Genomic DNA, 20231 nt, shown 5'->3' on the forward strand with positions numbered 1-20231 from the left:
GATCCTCCGCGAGATGTGAGGAGTTCCAACATCCCGCATGATGCACAGCGCCCCTTGCTGACAAGCAAGTCAGCATAAGTGTTTTTTTTCTTTTCATGTTACTTTATTTTATGTTTTATATCTTCTTCTTCGTGAGTTTAACAGTGCTTCCTTTTTCTTTAAAAACCATAACACATGTTATAAACACTGACCGTATGCACGATTAAAACAAATCCACTTACGAACGGGTCTCACCAACGTAACCTATTCGTAAGTCAAGAACTGCCTCGAGTGTACTCATTTGACGCAGAGTCAACCTAGAGAAAGCAAGGACCGGTCCACATATTCGTCACCGATATTGGCTGGGTTCATAAGGCAGTGCAACTAACCACCACACTACCGCTCCCCAGCATCTATACACACACGCTGATGCATAGACACACACACGTGCACAAATGCACTCAGAAACCAATCGCACCCTTCCCAGCCGAGGCCCCACCCCGGCTCCCTCCCCCTCCCCATGCCGCCGAGCCCCCGTTGCTTTCTACCCTGGGGGCTCACGGCTAGGCCGGGCTGAGAAGTTATTATCTCAGGTGTTGCCCATCAGACCACCCAGCCAGCCCCACACACACACACACACGTACACCTAGCTGCACTCATAAACACACCCAGCTACACACACAAAGACAAAGATCCTCCTATAGCCTTTAACATACTGTTGGGGCAAGTGCTGTTAGCGAGCACCTATGATGGCTGGAAAGGTGCACAAGGTGGTCGGTGGCCAAACACCACGCCCGGCCACTTTTGTCTCCCCTGTGGCGATGATTTTACACACCGCACCAGGTACTCATTTGAGTTTGAGTCGAGCTAGGGGAGGCCCAGAACCGGTTCAGATATTCGTCACCGGTGTTGACCGTGAGCGGGAATCAAGCACACTCACAGCCAAAAACAGCCATGCTCAGCATCTTGAAATGAATCTTCGTTATCAATTGTCTTACGTTGTTGTTGTTGCTCATTGTCACCGTTATTATCGTACACATGACGAACAAAAGGAAACGATTGTGTGCCGCCACCGCCAGTCGGAGGCACCGCGACTCCAATCTCAGGATCCACGTGCCAGGGGACGTTCGCACGGGGAGACGGAACCGTGCACGCAGGCCTACGGGATTCGCATCTCCCTGGGTTCTCGAGGGGTCCACCTCTAGCCAACCACCACCGGTCCCTCCCCCCCCCCCCACCCCTTCCTCCCACGCCGGGTCCCCCGGTAATCAGGCCTGGCGGCCCGCAGCCCCCTTTGTGCTGGAAGGCCGAGCCCATAATCCGTCGCAAACACGCAACGGCGATAGACGCCCAACGGAGCCGAACGCGGAGCACGGGGCGAGGCGCTGGCGGCGGGGGTGGGGTAGCCAAACAACGGCGCGGGCCCTCTTATCTGACTCCCCCATCGGCACGGACGGCCCGTTCTGGCCCTCTGAACGTCAAAGGGAGGCCTCGAGAAAACTCGTCTGTAGAGTCGCCCGCCCGGTGGGTGGGTGGGTGAGAGAGAGAGAGAGGAGTCGGCGGTGGCGGTACGCCGAAAATCAAACAACGTATACACACAAAAACCTTTCCTTTTCACGCGAGATAATACGCGGCCGCCATCGGTGGAGCACGGCGCCCCCCCCCCCCCCCCACCGCCTCTCGCCGCAGGAATGTTTAGGAAGCGAACTGCAGCTCACTCGGGCGCGTTCTGAGTTTGGAACCTGGATTTACAGGAACGGTTTAGTCGAATCGGTCATGCCAAACTGGTGCAAAAAGGTGAGCGTTCTGACGGCAACTCTCTAATATATACACATGACACCCGGCAAAACAGTATAGCGTGGCAAACATTACAAAAATCTATTTTCAAATTTTCACCATCTTCATCATTACCCCTGGCTTGTAACATAAACGTTCAGCGCTCCTGACGAGAGATGGCAGAGAGATCAACTGAATTACAGCCGAATATCACAAAGTTGTGGCTAAAGGGGCTTATACGATCAGGAGATGTCACGTCCCTCGATAGTGTTCACAAGCGGAATTGTGAATCCTTCTCAAGCCGAGAAGCCACTGCATGACTTGGCGGACACGAGGAGGTGGAGCACGGTGGTGTGAATACACTCCTGCATCGACGCCAAATTATTCAGCCCCTGTTCCGCACTGCGTTCACCTCCTCCATAGAGAGTGAGCGAGTGATCGAGTGAGCGAGTGCATGCCAGAGAGTGAGTGAGCGAGTGCGTGCGTGAGCGAGCGGCCCACCGGCACAATCCACTTTCATGCCTCGACTGCGCGGTGCCAAGTTAGGATTTCAAGTAATTGCCACTCTCAGGTTGCGGCTGGGCACAAAATGCCAAAAAAATAACGGGACCCAGCGCGCGGGGCTGTCAGAGGGTTTGTAACTACGTGGGGTGTTTTTTTGTTTTCGTTCGGCCGAGAGAAATTGGTTTCTGTTTGGACTGTCCGGCAGCGAGACCGCACGGTGCCAACCGCGGTCCCTGGTGGCCACGGCTCAGAGCGGAAGGCGTTTTGGCGCGGTCTGTGGCTCGTAGATCACAGCTTCCTCGCCCAGAGTGAAAAATTAACCCGCATCAGCCTCACTGTTCTCACACTCCTCTCCGCGGCGCGGCGAGGCCGTAGGGCCGAGTTTACGAGTTGGGGATGAGGGGCGGGGGAGGGTGGGGTGAGGGGCAGGGTGATGGTGCCACTGCCTCCCCCCCCCCGCCCCCCCCGCGTGGCGTTGTCTCTAAACAAAAGCCACGACCGAGCTCGCTGCAGATGTCACCGCTTGCGCCCGCTGCTATAAAAGTTCCACACATCCCCGCCACCCCCCCCCCCCCCCCCAACGCCTTCGCGCTCCTAACTTTCACCAATCGGGAGTTGTCGCCACCTCCACAGAGGGTCGTGACGGATTTTCCCTGAATTCAGTGCAGCCGTTCAGACGAGAATCGCGTTTTGTTTTTTTTTCTTAGCCAGGGTAGGCCCGCGTCAAGCAATTGCGGCATCCCCACGGCGAGGCCCGCTGCGATTCCGCCCAACTCGCGTCCCCCTCGGCGTTACGAGCTCGCGCCAAACGGACGCCACTGGGCCGCGTGGGGAGCGGCCGCCGGGCCGCGTGGCAGTCGCCTACCTGAAGGGAGAAGTTGCGCAGCGCCGGGATGGGGATGAGCGCGGCCATGAGGAAGGCCACGAGGTTGTTGACGGAGGTGAGCACCACGCTGGTGCCCGTCTCGCGTAGGCACTCCCCGAGCCGGTACTGAGGCGAGAAGATGAAACAAAAATATATAAATAACCTCACGATCGCGGCATCGACGGGGAAGAGCGCTCGGGGGGGGGGGGGGGGGCCTCTCGTGCGCCACCCCCCCCCCCCACCCCCCCGACGGCGGCGAGGAGGTTGACCGCCTCTCGGAGGGCCGATTTAGATGCGCCGTCTTAAAAGGGCAGTCGGTGAAATTTCCAGAGCCATGAAGTGAGAGACAGGGAGAGGGTGGGTGGATGGGTGGACGCGTGGGGGGGGGGGATCGAGAGAGAGCACGAGAGAGGGAGAGAGAGACCACCCACACAGTCCCGAGCTGTGCATTCTTTCTGCGCCTGCTTTCGCCTTCAATTTCCAACTGCTGCCCCCTCCCTCCCTCCCTCCACCGCCCCCTTCCTCCATGGCTTTTCCTTTCCCGAGCCAGTGAGGCTCAAAAAGCCGCTTGCTATTGTTTACTTTTTTTTTTGCCTCGACTTTGGTTTGAAGGAAGGAGGGAGAAAAAAATGGACAAAAAACACTTGCGAGCGAGTGACGTAAAAAAAAAAATGTTTTGGAAAGTTGAGATGTTTACTCTCGGCGATGAACTTTTTTTCACGAAATTAAAACACGTCGGCTGCGCAAAGCCTTGGCCGAGCCGGCCCTTGCTCTGTCCCCGACGGAGCCGAGTTGTTGTGAGAAGGGACAGCGACACAGATCGCCCGCAACCCTCTCGGCCCCCCCCCACACCCCCCTCCTCTGCGAGGGTCTGCGTCCATTCAGCCCACAACTCATCGTTCTTCTTTTACGAGATTTTCGCTCGGACCAGGCCCGGCTGTCCGGCACTTGAGCGCCGGCGTTTTTTTGTTAATACCCCGCTCGCGCTGGCGACGGTTTGGCGGCCTCACCTTTAGTCGCATCCTCTTTTATCCCAACGTTATTCCAATTGCGCCATGAGCATCATGTTACGGGACGACATGTCCGTCCAGAACAAGATGTAACAGAACTACTTCCGAGATCCCTTTTAAGTTAACTTTTTATCCACACACTTGGCGGTGCTCTTTCACACACGCGGTACTACGGAGAAATGTTCACCTCTCTGGGCGGTCAAACCAAAACGTTGAAACTCTCAGAGCTAGGATTCAGCCAAACTAAGTGGAAAAAGCCAAATTTTATATCGTAGTTGTTTTTGCGCAACCGTTACTAACCCGGCCGAGACCATCGTCGAATCACTACGCTTGGTTTAACCGCAGGCGGCTAGGCAGGCAGCTCACCTTGAAGGGGATGTTGTCGCTCTGTCCCACGAAAGCATGGGCCAGCAGGAACATGTCATCCACTCCCACCCCAAGCGCCAGGAATGGGAGGACCTGGGGGTTGGCACAGCGAGAGTCAGGGGAGGTTGTGGTGCGTGGGGAGGGGGGGTACGAGGGATGCGTGTGGGGGGGTGCAGAGGGCAGGTCCCATTTATCATGAATCTTCAACGCTTACCCACGGTGAACTGGCTAACGATCAGGATGACTGTGTTTTCGGCACACGCCGTGCTGAGCGCAATTGATGGAGCTGTAAGTCGTGGCGGTGGCGCAGGTGGTGGTCTCGGTGGCGTTGTGGTTTCTGGACTTCGTAGTGCTGTGCTCTACTGCAAGGAGCGGTGGTGTTGACAGGTGTGACGACATCGACGTTGGTAGTAGTAGTAGTGATGCTGGCGGTAGTAGTTGTGGTGATGCATTTACAGACTCCTATTATCCGCAGCCCTATTTCTTTCTATTATCGAAGGTTATTGACGACGTTGCCCACAATGCATAGTAAAGTGGCCTCCTAATACTCGCGGGTTTTTCTGCGGAGAAAAATCGAGCAGCTAAGAAAAGTTAAATTGCGGATAACCCTGTGGATAACAGGATTCACAGCACTGGTCCCCGATATCAACGTGGATGAGAGGAGTTCTCTTGTAGACGCCGTCAATAGCAGCAGTGATGCTCCGGGTATTCGTAGTGGTGGTACTGGTAGTTAGTGTTGGTGGCGGCGGTAGTGATGCTGACAGTAGTTCTATAAAGGGTGTCAGTGTGTGGCGTCGATAGCGTCGTTGGTCATGGTCGTAGTGCCGGCAGCAGCAGCAGCGGCGGCAGCAATCGTCGTGGTGGTGGTGGTGGTGCGATGTTGGCGCTGCTGTCGGCAGCAGGGAACAGGCACCTGGGTGGTGGCGGCGTTGAACGTGAGGCCGACGATCGAGCAGAACCCGAGGCCCGAGGCGACGGAGAGGGCGACGAGGAGGACCCCAGCAAGGCCCACGGCTCCGTGGGACCTCCCGCACTCCCACCGCATCATCACCACGCACGCGTACACCAGCTGCAAGAGCACACACGCCGTCCGGTTCCAGCGACTCCGCTCCGCTACGCCCGCCAAACAGCCGCCTCCACGCATGTGAGCATAACCACGCGCCTGGTACAAGCGCTGCCGGGACGCTCGCCACGTGAAATGAATCGACATTTTTATTTCAAATGTTCATTTTTTTACGCGGAGAAATGGGCGAGGAGGCTCAGGCCTGGTTAGTGTCTAGGTAGCGTGACCACCAACGAGGGCTGCGAGATGCCAGGAGATGACAGCAGAGTCTTGGGTGTGGTCCCACGGATAGATTCGGTCCATGGGTAGGTTAAAGCCTGTGGATCGAAACTATCTGTAGAAATGTTAAAAGTTTTGTCAACTCTCGTAGGCGTGGATTTTCCTCTGGGCCCTCCGTTTTAGACCCTCACTCTTTTCGTTAAACAAGCCAAACATTCCAATGCATGACCCTCTTTAAAAAAACAAAAGCCCTAAGACTGGGCAATGCTCTCCTTGGTAAGTAATTGTCATTGTCGTTATTGTAGCTGTTCCTGCCACATCTCTCAAATACACTCGGTATCCGTTCACTCCAGGTGCTCTCTCTCTCTCTCTCTCATGGCCTCCATCGAGTGTGGTAGGATCCAATATTGAACACCGCATCGCGCACGATTTCAGATGCGCTTCTGCGGCCACCTGGAATGCTCTTCCTTCCGATATTAGGAGGCCACTGGAGCGTTGCACTTTTAAGTTATTTAGATTGAAAAAAATTTCTTCAGAACTGCTTTTTACGTTTAGTTTGTTGTCCTTCCCCCCCCCCGCACCTCTGATATGCGCGGTTGGCGAGAGAAGTTCAACGAACGCACATGCGTAACAACAACGCGACTGAAGATTTAAAAAATATATATTTCTCAAAATACTTAAGTTCTCTGGCTGCCCCAATCTACTGGGGGCTAAGGGCCTGATGTTTATCTGGAGGATCCTAACGAGACCCCTCCCTGCTACCCGGGGCACCTCCCTCTCCCGGTCGCCCCCCCCCACCTCTCCCCGCTGATGGGGACGGCGATGGGGGCAGGGCGGCGGTGACGGTGGAGGGGGGAGGAGGGGATGGGGCCCCCTGTAATTACGGCTGAATTCTTCGTAGAAAATGCGCAGGAAAAAAAAGAGAGGAGGCAGAAGAGGAGAAAAAAGCCACCGCCGTTTCTGGTCGCCGTCTGCCGAGTCCGCGGACTGCGGCCTCGGGAGCCCCAACGGTCCCCGGAGACCGTCGATGGAGGCACTGGCGAGAGCCCAAACTCAACCGGGTGCCACTTTGGTCAACGAATACGTTAGGGAAAAAAAGCACCGTGTCCATACGCGTTTAATTGCTGTTGTTACAGTATTAAGTCACTCGGATAGAAACGCATGAATGCGTACAAATTACGCCTTATACTTTTTGGTTCTTTTGGTAAAGTCACGTAGGTATAAAATAAAATGAATTAAATCACGACGTTTTGGGCGCAACACAAGCGTCCGTCATCAGGTGGGACAACCGCAGCAAGAAACAATTGCTGAAGTGGAAGAATTGCTGAATTGTTTCTTGCTGTGGTTGTCCCACCTGATGACGGACGCTTGTGTTGTGCCCGAAACGTCGTGATTTAATTTATTTTATTTTATAACCTACGTGACTTTACCGAAAAAAACTAAAAGTATGGTTCCCTGCAGTCACGAAAACTTCAAATCTAAATCACGCCTTGTAAAAGGTCTGACTTATCACCAACCTGTTTAGTGATGTAACATGATGATAATAATAATCATGGAAATGGTATAATCATTTTGATCATCCTGCTGTCAATAAACTGCTGGACGAAGGCCTCTCCACCCCGTCTCGGTCATGGTTTGTGTTTTTTTTTACACCATTCTTCACCCGTGGCTCTTGGCCATCACTCGCCACTCGTGTTAAGCCACGGCTGCGGAATCAAACTTGGGTCGCTGTCCCACCGCTAAGCCGCTTCGCAACGTTTGATATCGCTCTCTCTCTTTCACACACATTGGCATCAGTGCCGGATTAAACTAGTGCAGGGCCTGTAGCAAATGTTAAACAGGGGCCCTCAATACAAATAAAAAATACATAAATATTAAAACACGCATTTTTTACTTGCATAGTAAAGTTATTGTATTTTTTTTCATTTGCTAAACAGCCAGATAATACGACAAATCGCTAACCTTAAACACCCAGTCGTTCATAAAAAGTTGAAGGCAGTATAGTACTTTAGTGATAGAGCAAGTGCAGAATCACTGAACCGGAATTGATAGCTTGAAAGCGTTTAGCGCGGGACCCTTGAAAGTGTGGGTCCCGTAGCTACATATGTAGCTACTTTTGCTACTAGGATAATCCGGCACTGATTGGCATGTGTTTTAGAGAATACGAGTGTGCATTGGAGTGACGAGACGAAACGAGTCTGATTCAATCTGCCAAACCGATCTACCCGTACCATGAGCACGTATCCCCCGGCGACACGCATCACGCTCATCTCCGAGAACGACTTCATGATGCCCTCGATGGTGGCGGTGGAGAAGGGCAGCACGTCGTGAGCGGAGTCGGCGGGCACGCTGGCGTGCACGACCTGGCGCAGGGAAACACGCCGCGTGATCGTCATCATCATCGCCGTCGTCGTCGTCGTCGTCATCATCCTCGTTATCACCGCCGTATCATTACCATCATCACCACCGCATCATGAACATCATCACCATCATGGCTGCATCATCGCCAAAATCTATCCACTCTTGGATGAAGGCCTCCCCAATCACTCACAGACACGGGATGTAACAATCCAACTAGCACCTGATTTAATCGCTCCATCTCCACAGTGCACGTCCTCTGTAGGGCGCGTTCCCTGCTCTTGCCGTCATTCCGTCGCCAGCCTCGACAACCGGGAAGTCAACCCTCCTAGCTGCGACGTGTCCTGCCCAAGCTTGCATCCGTTGCGTTATGGTTTCTAATCCGTGTGATCCTCTTCCTGTCTCTCGGTGTAATTCCAAGCATGTGCCATTCTCCACGCTGCATCGCGCACTTTTCAGCTTTCGTCTCCACTTGCCTCGTCAGTGTCCGCGTTTCGGATCCACACGTCAAAGCGGGGAGTGCTCGCCGATGGAAAACCGTTCTTCTTGGCCAAACCTCCACCCCCCCGCCCCTCCAAAAAAATCCGTGTTTTTATTTTAATTCGGTGCATGTATGGCCTCCTTTTTTTGCCTGCCTGCCGACGGCGGCGGCGGCGGCGTTACTCTTCAAGAAAAGCAGCACAAACTCAAAGAGACTAGCGAGGCATGGGCTGTTGTGGATCATTACGGCTAAAGGCCCTCACTCAGGCCTGATCTGCGATGTTGTCGTTGGTTGCCAGCGGGAGGCTGTGAATGGGCCGCACAAAGCACGATCCACTAATTGAGTGACACGCGAGCCCCACCTCCCTCCCTCCCTCGCTCGCTCTCTCCCCTCCCTCCCGCGGCTGCCTCCCTCCCTCTCTCTCTCCCTCCTTCAGCAATTCTCCCCCCCCCCAACCCCCAACCTGACCAGCACGCTCATCCCGAGACCCTTTGCTCAAAACTATTTTATCGAGGAAGCCACTTACGGGCTTAGGCGGTCTCGCAGGGCCCACAGCGCTGACACCGCTGCCGCCGGTCGGCTTCAAAACAACAACCGCTGGGAATATCGGTGGCTTCCCAACCCCCGCATCGACCCCCGCAGATGCTCCAAGCATCGCTCGGCATTATTTAGACGTAATCTTAATTTCCATCATTAAATTTTTTTTAAACAATTAACACGACCGTCGGGTATTGCAATAACATGAAAATGATCTGCGATGCTTGTTAAGCCGACCTCCGTGGGGAGGTAATTTTTTTTACTTCAACAAAATTACAAAACTGGAGAAGCCAAGGATGAAGGGAGTGAAGCTGCATGCCATCGCTGGCGTTTCGGACGAGGAGGCTTAATTCGTGGGCAACACCTGACGTAGGTGAAGTAATGCATCGCATTCACTCGGTAAAAGGTTATGTGGCCTAACCCAAACAATGAATTATTCATGGAGGTTTTCGGAAATTGTAAGAGCAGTTGTTTTCTTTACACGGCGCGGCACGTTTTTCGCGTCTCACCTCGACGAATTTGCGCTGCCAGGAATCGAGGATGGCGGCCGCCTTGTCGAGCGTCCAGCGCAGGTCGTACACCTCGTAGTTGTCCTTGTAGGTCTCGTAGAGTTGCTGCGCGTTCATCAGCACGAACATGGTCTGCAGGGCCTCGGCGCTGCGCACACCACGACAAGCGCACGACCCACTCGCTCCATCAGCACTGGCGCTGCCGCCTACGACTTTACAACAGCGACAAACAAAACACCCGGGACGTTGTCGTGGGAAGGAGAATATCTCACTGATGGCAGAAGAGGGGAGCGTCTAAATGCCTCATCTCGATTGGTGTATTGTTATTACTATTATGACGCAAACTGACAAGAATAAAACTGGAATCTTAATGTCCCGGGAAGGCTTTTGTTTTCATTTCCCAAGACGGCCACTGCAACAAGAGGATGTCCCTCGGAAAACCAGGACAGGCGGTAACCCTAGTTGCCACCATTGCCTATTGGGGGGGGAGGCGATCACCGGACCGAACGAGGACGGAGAGCGCGAGCGAGAGGCTCACCTCGCCAGCGAGCCGCTGCTGTTGTGACGCGCTCCGCCAATGATCAGCTCGTCCTGCCAGCTCATGAACTTGCGCGAGAAGCCATGGCAGCCCTTGGACAGCTCCCGGCCAATGTCCAGAGGCTACGGCGGGCGGCGACGGAGAGAAAGCAAGCTGTGATCGTCGGCTTCGGACGAGGACAAAAACGAGTGCGATCTCCCGCGACAGCAGAGTGACAGATGTAGGCCCTGGATGTACGTCCGTCGGATTCCCTTCCAACCGACGTCGCCATGAGATGGTGCGACCCGAGAGGCGTTCGCGAGCACGGGAGCCGAGTGCCCGACGATGGAGCGCGGGGCTTGAGGGAAAGAAAAGGTCGCGCGGTGACCTCTCACCTCGCGGCGCTGCTTGTTGGGGGCGCTGGCAGGGCAGTCGGGCTCCGTGGGGTCGAGGCAGGGCCGGTCCACGTAGCCCCGGCCGACCTCGGCCCGGGACAGCAGCTCCTCGAGGTCGCCAAGGTCGAGGTCGCGCAGAGCCTGGAAGCCTTGCAGGAAGGCCTGCGGGTCCAGGTTGGTCCAGCGGTACTCCAGTGTGCTCCTGCCGCAATGGAGGAGGAGTTAGTGTCAATGTGATAAGATCAATGCCAATTATTAACCCAGGAAATCCTCACTGACTCGATTTTTTTTTTCAGGAATGTCATATCTTGTGATATTTGGACAGCTACATTCACGAGAGTTTGGCCCAGAACAAGTCCACGCATACGAGGGGACAGCACCTGCCCGCACGGTTACCGCCCGAGGCCTCGCACTCGGGAAGATGCAGAGCCCTTCTGAGGCTCTTGATACATTGCTGTCAAGAGGGCTTTCAGCAAAACAAACAAAAACTGTCTATCGACGTCGCAGACCGGTGTTGCCACCGTGCGTTTACGTTCGACGACAACCCCACGTCTGATTTTCTGGAGCGCGCTCAGGAGGCAGCGGGGGGCACGGCCTCCTCCCCCCTCTCTATTATTATTATATTTTTTGTATTCCTCCACCGAACAATTTCACATGAAGAATTATCCGTCCCCGCGGCGCGGCCGAGCGTGGCGGCCGACCCCGTAATCGGCGGGGATGATCTGACTGTCGTTAAGAGCCCCCAACCTGCGGGGGCCTCGCCACCCTCCCAATCCTCGCCACCCCGGGTTTTTTTTTTCCCCTCCGCTCCCTGCGATCGCCCAGAGCCGTGGCGCTGCCACCGCCGCCGCCGATCCGCGGACGGTGCGTGGGCCTGGTCGCCGATTAGACGCCATACCCGCCAAGCGGCCGCGGCAGGACGAACCCCCGCGCGGACGCGCGCTCTGGGAGAGAGAAGAGGGCTGCCCTGTGTTGAACGCGATCAAACATAATTGCTGTTATGCTGAAGTCTTGAGGGTAAACGGAATGTTTCTTTTTCCCTCCTCCTCCTTGGCAGCCGGGCGGTCCGGGCGGGGGTTTCTCTCGGGGAGCGGCTGCTCGTAAATAACTCACTGGGAAAGACGGGAAGGGAGACCACGACTCCTTTCTGTTCCCTGCCCCTTCTCCCCACACAGCTCCCCCCCCCCCCCCGCCCCTGCCCTTCGTTCCTTGTGCAATCCCCACTTTTGTAATAATGAGGGGACCAGGGGGGACACATGGGCGGCCGGCCGGGGATGACAGCCACCACCGCACACACACACACAAAGACAAGCGTACTCACACACGTGAGCGCACACACGGGCACACGTGCACACGGACGCATTCACGCACGCTCACAGTCACACACACACTCACGTGGGTCGTGGGAATAAAAATGTGCAGACAAATGGACAGAAGTCTCTAGATTTTAAGTGGTACAGAAACAGGTTTGGAACTTGGCTTCATGAAAGGGGAATCGGCCGGCCAAGCAAACAAGGCGCTGGGTGTCAGTGCTTCTTCCCAGCCCGAGTAAAAAAAAAAAACGCAAAACACTTCGAAGCTTTCATTCAACTCATGAACAAAACACCCATCCTCAAAGTTCCAAACTCTACATCTCGTCGCGCACACTGACACACTTGCGCATGCACATGTACACGCACAAAAGAAAGCGAAGACACAAACGCCTGCACACACCTGCACACGTGTAAGCGCAGGCGCACGTGCACATCCAGGCACGAGCGCACAACCCACGCGCGTGCACACGAGAGAACGACGCGCCAGCGCGTGCACACAAAACTCACGCTCGCGCGCGTGCATCGACGCACACGCACACACGCGCGCACGCGCACACGCGCACACGCTCGCCCCCCACGAGCCCCACATTCCCACACCCGGGCAGGGCTGTTTTACATGCAGGTCCATGGAAGCCGTTCCCTGGCATTTTGTCTGCTTCATTGGCCTTGCAGAGCCCCCTTTGTGTGGCCTGCGCTTAGACGGACGGAGCACGTCCTCACCACTAACGGACCCTGCCTTTGTGCGCTCCCGGCCGGCTCAGCCCAATCAGAAACTCGCAAAAAAACAAAAATAAAAAGTGCGCGCGTTTTTTTTGGTACGCCGCCACGAGCAAAAAACCTAAAAATTGCCGAAATATAAATTAATAATTCTTTGAAAGCTATTCATTTTTCTAAATATAAACCTTTTTAAAAGTAGAACTGAAAAAATGCAAAACGACGAGAATTGCTACAAATATCCCAATGAAGTCCTGACGCTCAGTGAGACTTCCCTGGATAGATAAATGCCATCAGTGTAAAAAAATAAATGCAGTTTTATATTTCGTCCGTTTCCCTTGGCATCCGAAGTGAACTCACAAACGTGTGCTTTACGTCCACGATCAGGCGATGCTGATGACGAATGCGACGAGCGCTTCATGAGTTTTGTAAACTATGCCTGAGTATCACTGCAAAACGTGGTTTCCTATATACTTTTAGTTTCATAATAAGCCAACTTTGTAAGCCACTCTTCAGTCATTCCAGCAGAGAGTTCGTGGAGGTAACTGCATTATAATCGTGGTCTCAAGCGCTGGGCCCTTACGGCTTCGGAGAGAGCTCAGAAGAAACTGGGAGGGGGGGGGCGCTGTGAGCAGTCGTGAGCTGCGTGCATCGAGAAGTCCCCAATTAAAAGCAGTTTTTGTTTGCGTCCACCCAAAACCCCTTATAGAAGCGCCGTTTGTTGGCGGGGTAATTAACCCACGCTTGAGTGACGGCCAACGGTATTTGGCCCTTGCGATTCAAGGCCACGATGCTCACGGTTCGAGGGGAACAAAAATCCTACTCAACGTCCCAGCGCTGCCTCACAGCAGCCCATTGAAATGAAAGCCATCGGCCGTGCAGCGGTAATAACACTCTGCCGGACAACGGACGGCGTGCATCGTGTTTGTACACCTAAAATCCCCAAATTTCCCTCGGCGGGAAGGATGATTCCCTCCGCAAGCGGAGCGCATGACCGCTGCCCATCATGAGCAGCCTAATGCCTTTCTCTCCAACCAGCCCACAGCCACCCTGAGCTCTATCCCCTACCCCCACCCTTCCCCTTCCTCCCCCTTCCCACTACCACCACCCCGAAACTACCAGCCGTGAACTGTGACCTGTGCCGCGATGAGAGCAGGGCCACACCGCTGGGCCTGTGGCATGATTCACAAGAGCCGGTCGCATTGTGGGCCGTGCCACAAACCGAAACTGTCAACGTTGTTAAAAAGACTCGGAGTGAAATTCCTACAGTTTTTTTTTTTTTAATAAGCGAGGAGCCAATGTGCTGAGCTGGGGTGGGCAGCAGCTGGCGTTTGGTGGAAGAAAATAAACCCATGAGATGGTTTAAATCGCAATAATGAGTTTTTAAGTGGCCACTCAAAATCCAGGAAGAATTAACGAGGGTCCCCCCCCCCACCTCTCAGAGTTGGCGGGGACCCAGCGGTGATTCGTTACTCGGTCACTGTGAGCCATCACCTATTCCAGAGCTACAATTTATCTAGCCACTAATTTGATTACGTTCTAAACTTATATTCTGCATCGTTGTTAATTTAATGGGGGGGGGGGGGGGGGTTACGCCTGTCGCTCATTGTTTTTTTGGTATAAGGTTTACGGTGTTAAATATTTCACATGCTGACTGTATTACTTGCAGGCCCAGGTCTCCCTCGGGGCTGCCACCTGGCACAGATAATACACGTGTGTGTGCGTGTGTTTGCATGAATTTTGTACGAACTTACGAGAGGTAAAACTTCCCTCCCTGAAGCTTGGCTCCATCCCAGAAACAGTCGAGCGGCGTCACGATCACACACGGGATAAGCTTCTCCATCGCCTGTCAGGGTGACAATGCCATGCGGCCGGCGAGAGGGTGCGTGGATTAGCACGTGCGTGCGTGAGCGCGTGTATGCGTGCAGATATAAGTAATACGCAATCCGAAAAACTTTCGATGCGGCGACATTTTCAAAAAGGCAACGATGCATTACTTCTGAGCGGCGCGTATGTTAACGGCAGCATTGTCGCCTGAACGAGGAGCTTCCCCGGGTTGCCACGGCCACTCGAATTCGAGCCGAGCTGCTCCGTTCACCAGTACCGGGACACGCGCGAAACGATCGTGCGTCTGTACGCCCCCCCCCCCCCGTACCTGATCGAGCACGCGGTTCTCCGTCAGTGGAATCCCAGGTTTGTAACAGATTTTATTCAGGTCCCAGTTCCTGGAAGCAGAACGTGCGGAGGGGAAGGTGGAGGTCGGAGGGGGGCAGGGGGAGGCGGTCAGTCAATTGGCGGCACGGGCCGCGGCGAGGCCGCGTTTGGCTACGGCAGCTGTGATCGGTGTTTGCTGCGAGGCCAACACAACACGGGGACACGAGCCGTGTGCGTGCGTGTGTGTGTGCGTGTGTGTGTGTGCGTGTGTGTGCGTGTGTGTGTGTGTGCGTGTGTGTGCGTGCGTGTGCGTGTGTGCGTGTGTGTGCGTGTGTGTGTGTGCGTGTGTGTGTGTGCGTGTGTGCGTGTGGATACGTTGATCGTGTGTGGAACAGAGCTTTAGGGGACCGTGTCCTGTACTGCACTCACAGTGATGTCGGTTTGATTCAGTGGCAATCGGTGCCTGAAACTGAACAGGACCTCGATTGTCGATCATAATAATTATCCATAATAAGAGGTTTTTGGGTTGGATCGCATAAATATATAATTATGATGATGATAATAATAATAATAACAATGTTGTTGGTTGTAGTTTTTGATGATAAGGATGTTAATAATAACGATGATGTTGCAGGTGGTAATTTCGGAACTCAAACCCAGGTAGCCCTGTACAATAGCCACAGCCCTACAACTCGGACACAAACTGCCCACACATGCAAATACAAAAGATCGCCCATGTAGCCCTTAACAGACTTTGCCTTACATCCGTACGTCCAAACATCCCTCCCTGCCTCTGTCGCCTTCAACAAATTCCCCACTAGCTAACCAGGTAACCTACATCGACTGTTGGGGCAAGCGCTGCTAGCGAGCACCTATTTAGGCCTGCGCGGGACACGCGCACACGCAGCACGCGGACAGCGCGTTGCCTCGGCTCGCGCCGCCTGAAACGTGGCAGCAGCGGGGCAGTGCCACCGGGGCGGGGTGGGCCGACGGGCACGTACCGGCCGTAGAGGTTGACAGAGACGCGGCTGGCGGCGTGTGCGGAGCGAAGGTGCTGGGCGAGGCCGTCGGGCGTGAGCACGCCGGCGTTGCCCCCGTCCTTGCCCGCCTCGTTGTTGGCCCCGCGCGGAGTCTGGATCAGCAGCTGCAGGCCCAGTGCGGAGTCGGGGCCCAGGTGCTCGTGCGTGTACGACACCTCGCGGCTCAACCGCCCGCCCACTGCGGTGGGAACGACGCGCACGCGGACGGACGCGCAGGATGAGTGGACGCACGCACGGACACACGGATGTCAAGCCGCTGGGGCAAGAGTGACAGCATTGGCACCGCGAACGATGATGTAGGCAGAAATAATGACACGCATGAAGGTGATGATGGCGGTCATGGCTATCCTCGTCTTGGCAATAGTGGTGAGTGATGGTGGCGCAGACCATGATGATTTCATTAAAGACGACAATGACAGCAGTAATTATACTGATGACGGTGATGGTGGAAAGTATTTTGATGATTCCATTCGGAAACTGAGGTGAGGATCCCAGAAAAAGGAGCCAACACGATGCCATTAATGACTGCCGCAACGATTTGAGTATGGCGATGGCGGTGGTGCTCTTGACGATGGTAATGACTCCGTCACACCGCCGTCTGCGCGCGTACGTGGCGTCTCGGCGCTGCGCGTGCGTGTGCGCGTGGCCGTGTGCTCTGGGGCCGGATTACCCGGATTACCCCTCGGTAGAAATGGCACCCCCGCTGCTCCACAGGAAATCTCCCGCCGGGGGCCATGCGAGAGATTTCTCTTTTTGGGGGGGGGGGGGGAAGGAGTTTTTTTTCTCTTTCTTAGTTTTTTTATTTTTTTTGGATACAGATGGGGGGTTTCAGGAACTGAGGTCGTGAGCGACAGCGCAGTGAACAGCACCAATTCGCCAACCCGCCGATCCACAAACGATACCAAATCACCAACGGTTACCCATACAGCCAGCTACCAAATCATCCAGCCGCTTACTTATACAACTGCTAACCTACACAGCCACCAAACCGCCACTCCAACGGGCCGTGAAACCAGCCATGAATTCAGCCAGTCACCTAGCCACGAACCCACATCGCTACCAACCCACAATCCAACCAAACCATTCAGTCACCGAGCCACCTACCTCCACAGCCAAAAAGCCACCCAGCTACATACCCTACACAGCCACTAACCCACTCGGCCACAGAGAGACCCAGCCATCATCAGACCCAGCCACTGAGAGACCCAGCCACCAACCCATCTAGCTACCGAGAGACCCAGCCACCATCAGACCCGCCACCATCAGATCCAGACACCGAGAGACACAGCCACCAACCCAGCCACCATCAGACCCAGCCACCATCAGATCCAGACACCGAGAGACACAGCCACCATCGCAGCCACCATTAGACCCAGCCACCATCTGACCCAGCCACCATCAGACCCAGCCACCATCACCCAGCCACCATCTGACCCAGCCACCATCTGATCCAGCCACCATCTGACCCAGCCACCATTTAACCCAGCCACCATCAGACCCAGCCACCATCTGATCCAGCCACCATCTGATCCAGCCACCATCTGATCCAGCCACCATCAGACCCAGCCACCATCAGACCCAGCCACCATCAGACCCAGCCATCAGCCACGGAGCCCAGAGAGAAGCCCCCCCCCCAGACTCCACCCCCTCCCCCTGCCGTGGGGTCTCTTTCTCTCGCCTCTACTGAGGCATCGCGGCCACCCCCTCCTCGCCGAGCCCTCTATTCACGCATACGTCAACTCACTAAGGGATAAATTTGTCACAATATGTTGCTTTCAATTCAGGCCATCGCTCATTAGGCCAAAGACAGAGACGCAGGCGGAGCACGGAGCCCTCGCGAGACGCTGGACCGGGGAGGATTTCCGCCGTGGACTAAGGGCGGCGCGCGATGCCACCGCTCCTTCGGCACAAATGGCGCGGTTCGTGTTTTCCAACACAAGCACACGTGTGTGCGTCCGTACGTACACACACACACACACGTGTCCGTACATACATACACGTGCAGCCGTACACACGCAAAGATAAAGATCCCCCCTATATATAGCCTTAACAGACTGTTGGGGCAAGTGCTGTTAGCGAGCACCTATGAAGGCCGGCACGGGACACGAAGGGGGTGGGTGGACAGCACCACGCCCGGCCGCCTTTGTCTCCCCAGTGGCGATGTTCACACATTGCACACACGTTCAGCAGCTCACACGCAGAGGTGTGTGCACAAATACACAAGTCAAAACACAACAACCGCCGTTTGCGACGTCACCACAGCGCCCGTGCCAGGCTAGGTGCACCATGTCCACATTTACACAGAGTATATTCATTCGGACACGTGTATCCGCATGTGCACAGGCAGGGCCGCACACATGTATCCATACATACACACACTCTTGAATGTGTGCATACACCCGTACATGTACATGTCCACAAACACGTGCATCCAAACAGACGCACGTGTGAGTCCATACACAATCACTGCTGACATTACACTGCACCATAAACACAAACTGCATGTTCCCATTCTCGCTGCCTCACTCGCAAAACATTTATAGTTATCGTCGCATCTTGGCCATCTCTGCTCGTCTCTGGCCATGCATTTAACGCGAATCCTTGAAATGGCCGTTGTGACCTTTGTTTGCTTGCTTGTTTTCACCGTCTCGTTATCCATCCCAGTGAAGGCCCAGGACAGGTTCAAGATGCTACTCGCCACTGATATTGCCCATGGCCGGGAGTCGAACTTCGCCACCCACCCCGCGATCACCACCGATCTCAACGCGGCTTGACAAATCACATCCAGCAAAACCCTAACCAACCCTCTCATCAGCACACATAAAAACAATATTACAGGAACAGCAACACCTAACCCGTCTAACTGATCGACACCCATCACAATCCAATATTAAAATATGATCACATCCCCCCCCCCCCCCCCCAGAGCTTCTCTCATGCTCTGCCCATCTTACACGGCGCCTCCACCGGCTAATTTGCATAACAATGAGGACCCGAGGCTAATTAATGCCGGTAAGGACGAGGTGGTGTGGTGACGCTGTGACCCCGAGCCTCTGCAGTTTCTGTATTTGTGCGCCCGTTAAAAATGTATTTCCAGTGGAACAAACAAAAAAAATGAATGTCATGTTTGTTTTGTTGTACGATTGTTGTTTTTTTACGATGTGGCGATGTTTACACACCGTGCCTGGTACTCATTTTTAGGCTGAGTCGACCTAGGGGAGGCCCAGGACCGGTTCAGATAATCGTCACCGGCGTTGCCCGTGAGCGGGAATCGAACTCGGGATGCCTGGGCCCGCAGCACTACCGCTCCCCACTCACGGATTCACTCACAGGCACGGCAGACACACGAGCAGACCCGAGGCTAATTAATGCCGGTAAGGACGAGGTGGTGTGGTGACGCTGTGACCCCGAGCCTCTGCAGTTTCTGTATTTGTGCGCCCGTTAAAAATGTATTTCCATTGGAACAAACAAAAAAATGAATGTCATGTTTGTTTTGTTGTACGATTGTTGTTTTTTTACGATGTGGCGATGTTTACACACCGTGCCTGGTACTCATTTTTAGGCTGAGTCGACCTAGGGGGAGGCACAGGACCGGTTCAGATAATCGTCACCGGCGTTGCCCGTGAGCGGGAATCGAACTCGGGATGCCTGGGCCCGCAGCACTACCGCTCCCCACTCACGCATTCACTCACAGGCACGGCAGACACACGAGCAGACCAAGCGTGCCCTCAATCTGACTGGAGCCCAGCGTAAGCGCGGATATCTGGGCATAACTCGCTCGGTCTCGCCCCGTGTTCCTCCCATCCGTGCGTCCATGCATTCCCTTGCCAGCATCTGTCATCGTCAGCGAATTCGCGAGATAAACACCCACGCTCCACATGTTACACACAGCGTTACTACACACGCAAGGCTGGGCATCTTGACACGTAACACACACGTACACACACTTAACCACATTACACAATTGCACCTATGCACACACATATAGGTGTACACCTAAAGTAAAGACAAAGATCTCATGTGTAGGCGTTTTTTTGCAGACCTCCATTGCATACAACTTGCGTTATATAATATATTAATTTGAAGCCCCCTGCCAATCCACTGCTGGATGAATTCCTTCCCACGTTTGTTCGTCATGGTGGGTTGTTTGGCTATACTTCACACCCACATACATAACACACACACACGTATATACATAAACAAAGACAAAAAATCCCCCATATGGCCTTGAACAGACGTCTGCGGCAAGTGCTTTGATCGAACACCACGCTGGGCTGCCTTTGTCGCTCTCGTTGACTCATCGAGCCAGGTACAGCACTTATTTGAGGCCGAGTCGACCTAGAGGAGGCCCAGGATTGGTTCATAAAATCGTCACGAATCGAACTCGGGTCGCCGGAATCGTAGCGCAGTGCCAACTGCTGCACTACGGCT

The 20231-nt window shown here is 54.4% G+C and overlaps 1 protein-coding gene across 2 annotated transcripts in view; it reads right to left on the minus strand.

Moving 5' to 3' along the window:
* The window catches only part of LOC116948855 (protein patched homolog 1-like), a 59325-nt gene that overhangs the window by 23500 nt on the left and 15594 nt on the right, over window positions 1–20231 (minus strand). For both annotated transcript variants that reach the window (XM_032966022.2, XM_032966021.2), the window contains exons 3-12: window positions 15762–15978; window positions 14762–14831; window positions 14361–14452; window positions 10580–10781; window positions 10206–10327; window positions 9668–9815; window positions 8014–8145; window positions 5414–5569; window positions 4501–4593; window positions 3125–3250 (exon numbers count right to left, since the gene is read on the minus strand). In XM_032966022.2, coding sequence (XP_032821913.1) covers window positions 3125–3250; window positions 4501–4593; window positions 5414–5569; window positions 8014–8145; window positions 9668–9815; window positions 10206–10327; window positions 10580–10781; window positions 14361–14452; window positions 14762–14831; window positions 15762–15978 — 1358 coding nt within the window. The remainder of the gene's footprint in view (window positions 1–3124; window positions 3251–4500; window positions 4594–5413; window positions 5570–8013; window positions 8146–9667; window positions 9816–10205; window positions 10328–10579; window positions 10782–14360; window positions 14453–14761; window positions 14832–15761; window positions 15979–20231) is intronic.

Source organism: Petromyzon marinus, chromosome 35 (assembly GCF_048934315.1).
Source record: "Petromyzon marinus isolate PM22_M1 ecotype Great Lakes invasive population chromosome 35, UKy_Petmar_22M1.pri1.0, whole genome shotgun sequence".
In the NCBI taxonomy this organism is placed as follows: domain Eukaryota; kingdom Metazoa; phylum Chordata; class Hyperoartia; order Petromyzontiformes; family Petromyzontidae; genus Petromyzon; species Petromyzon marinus.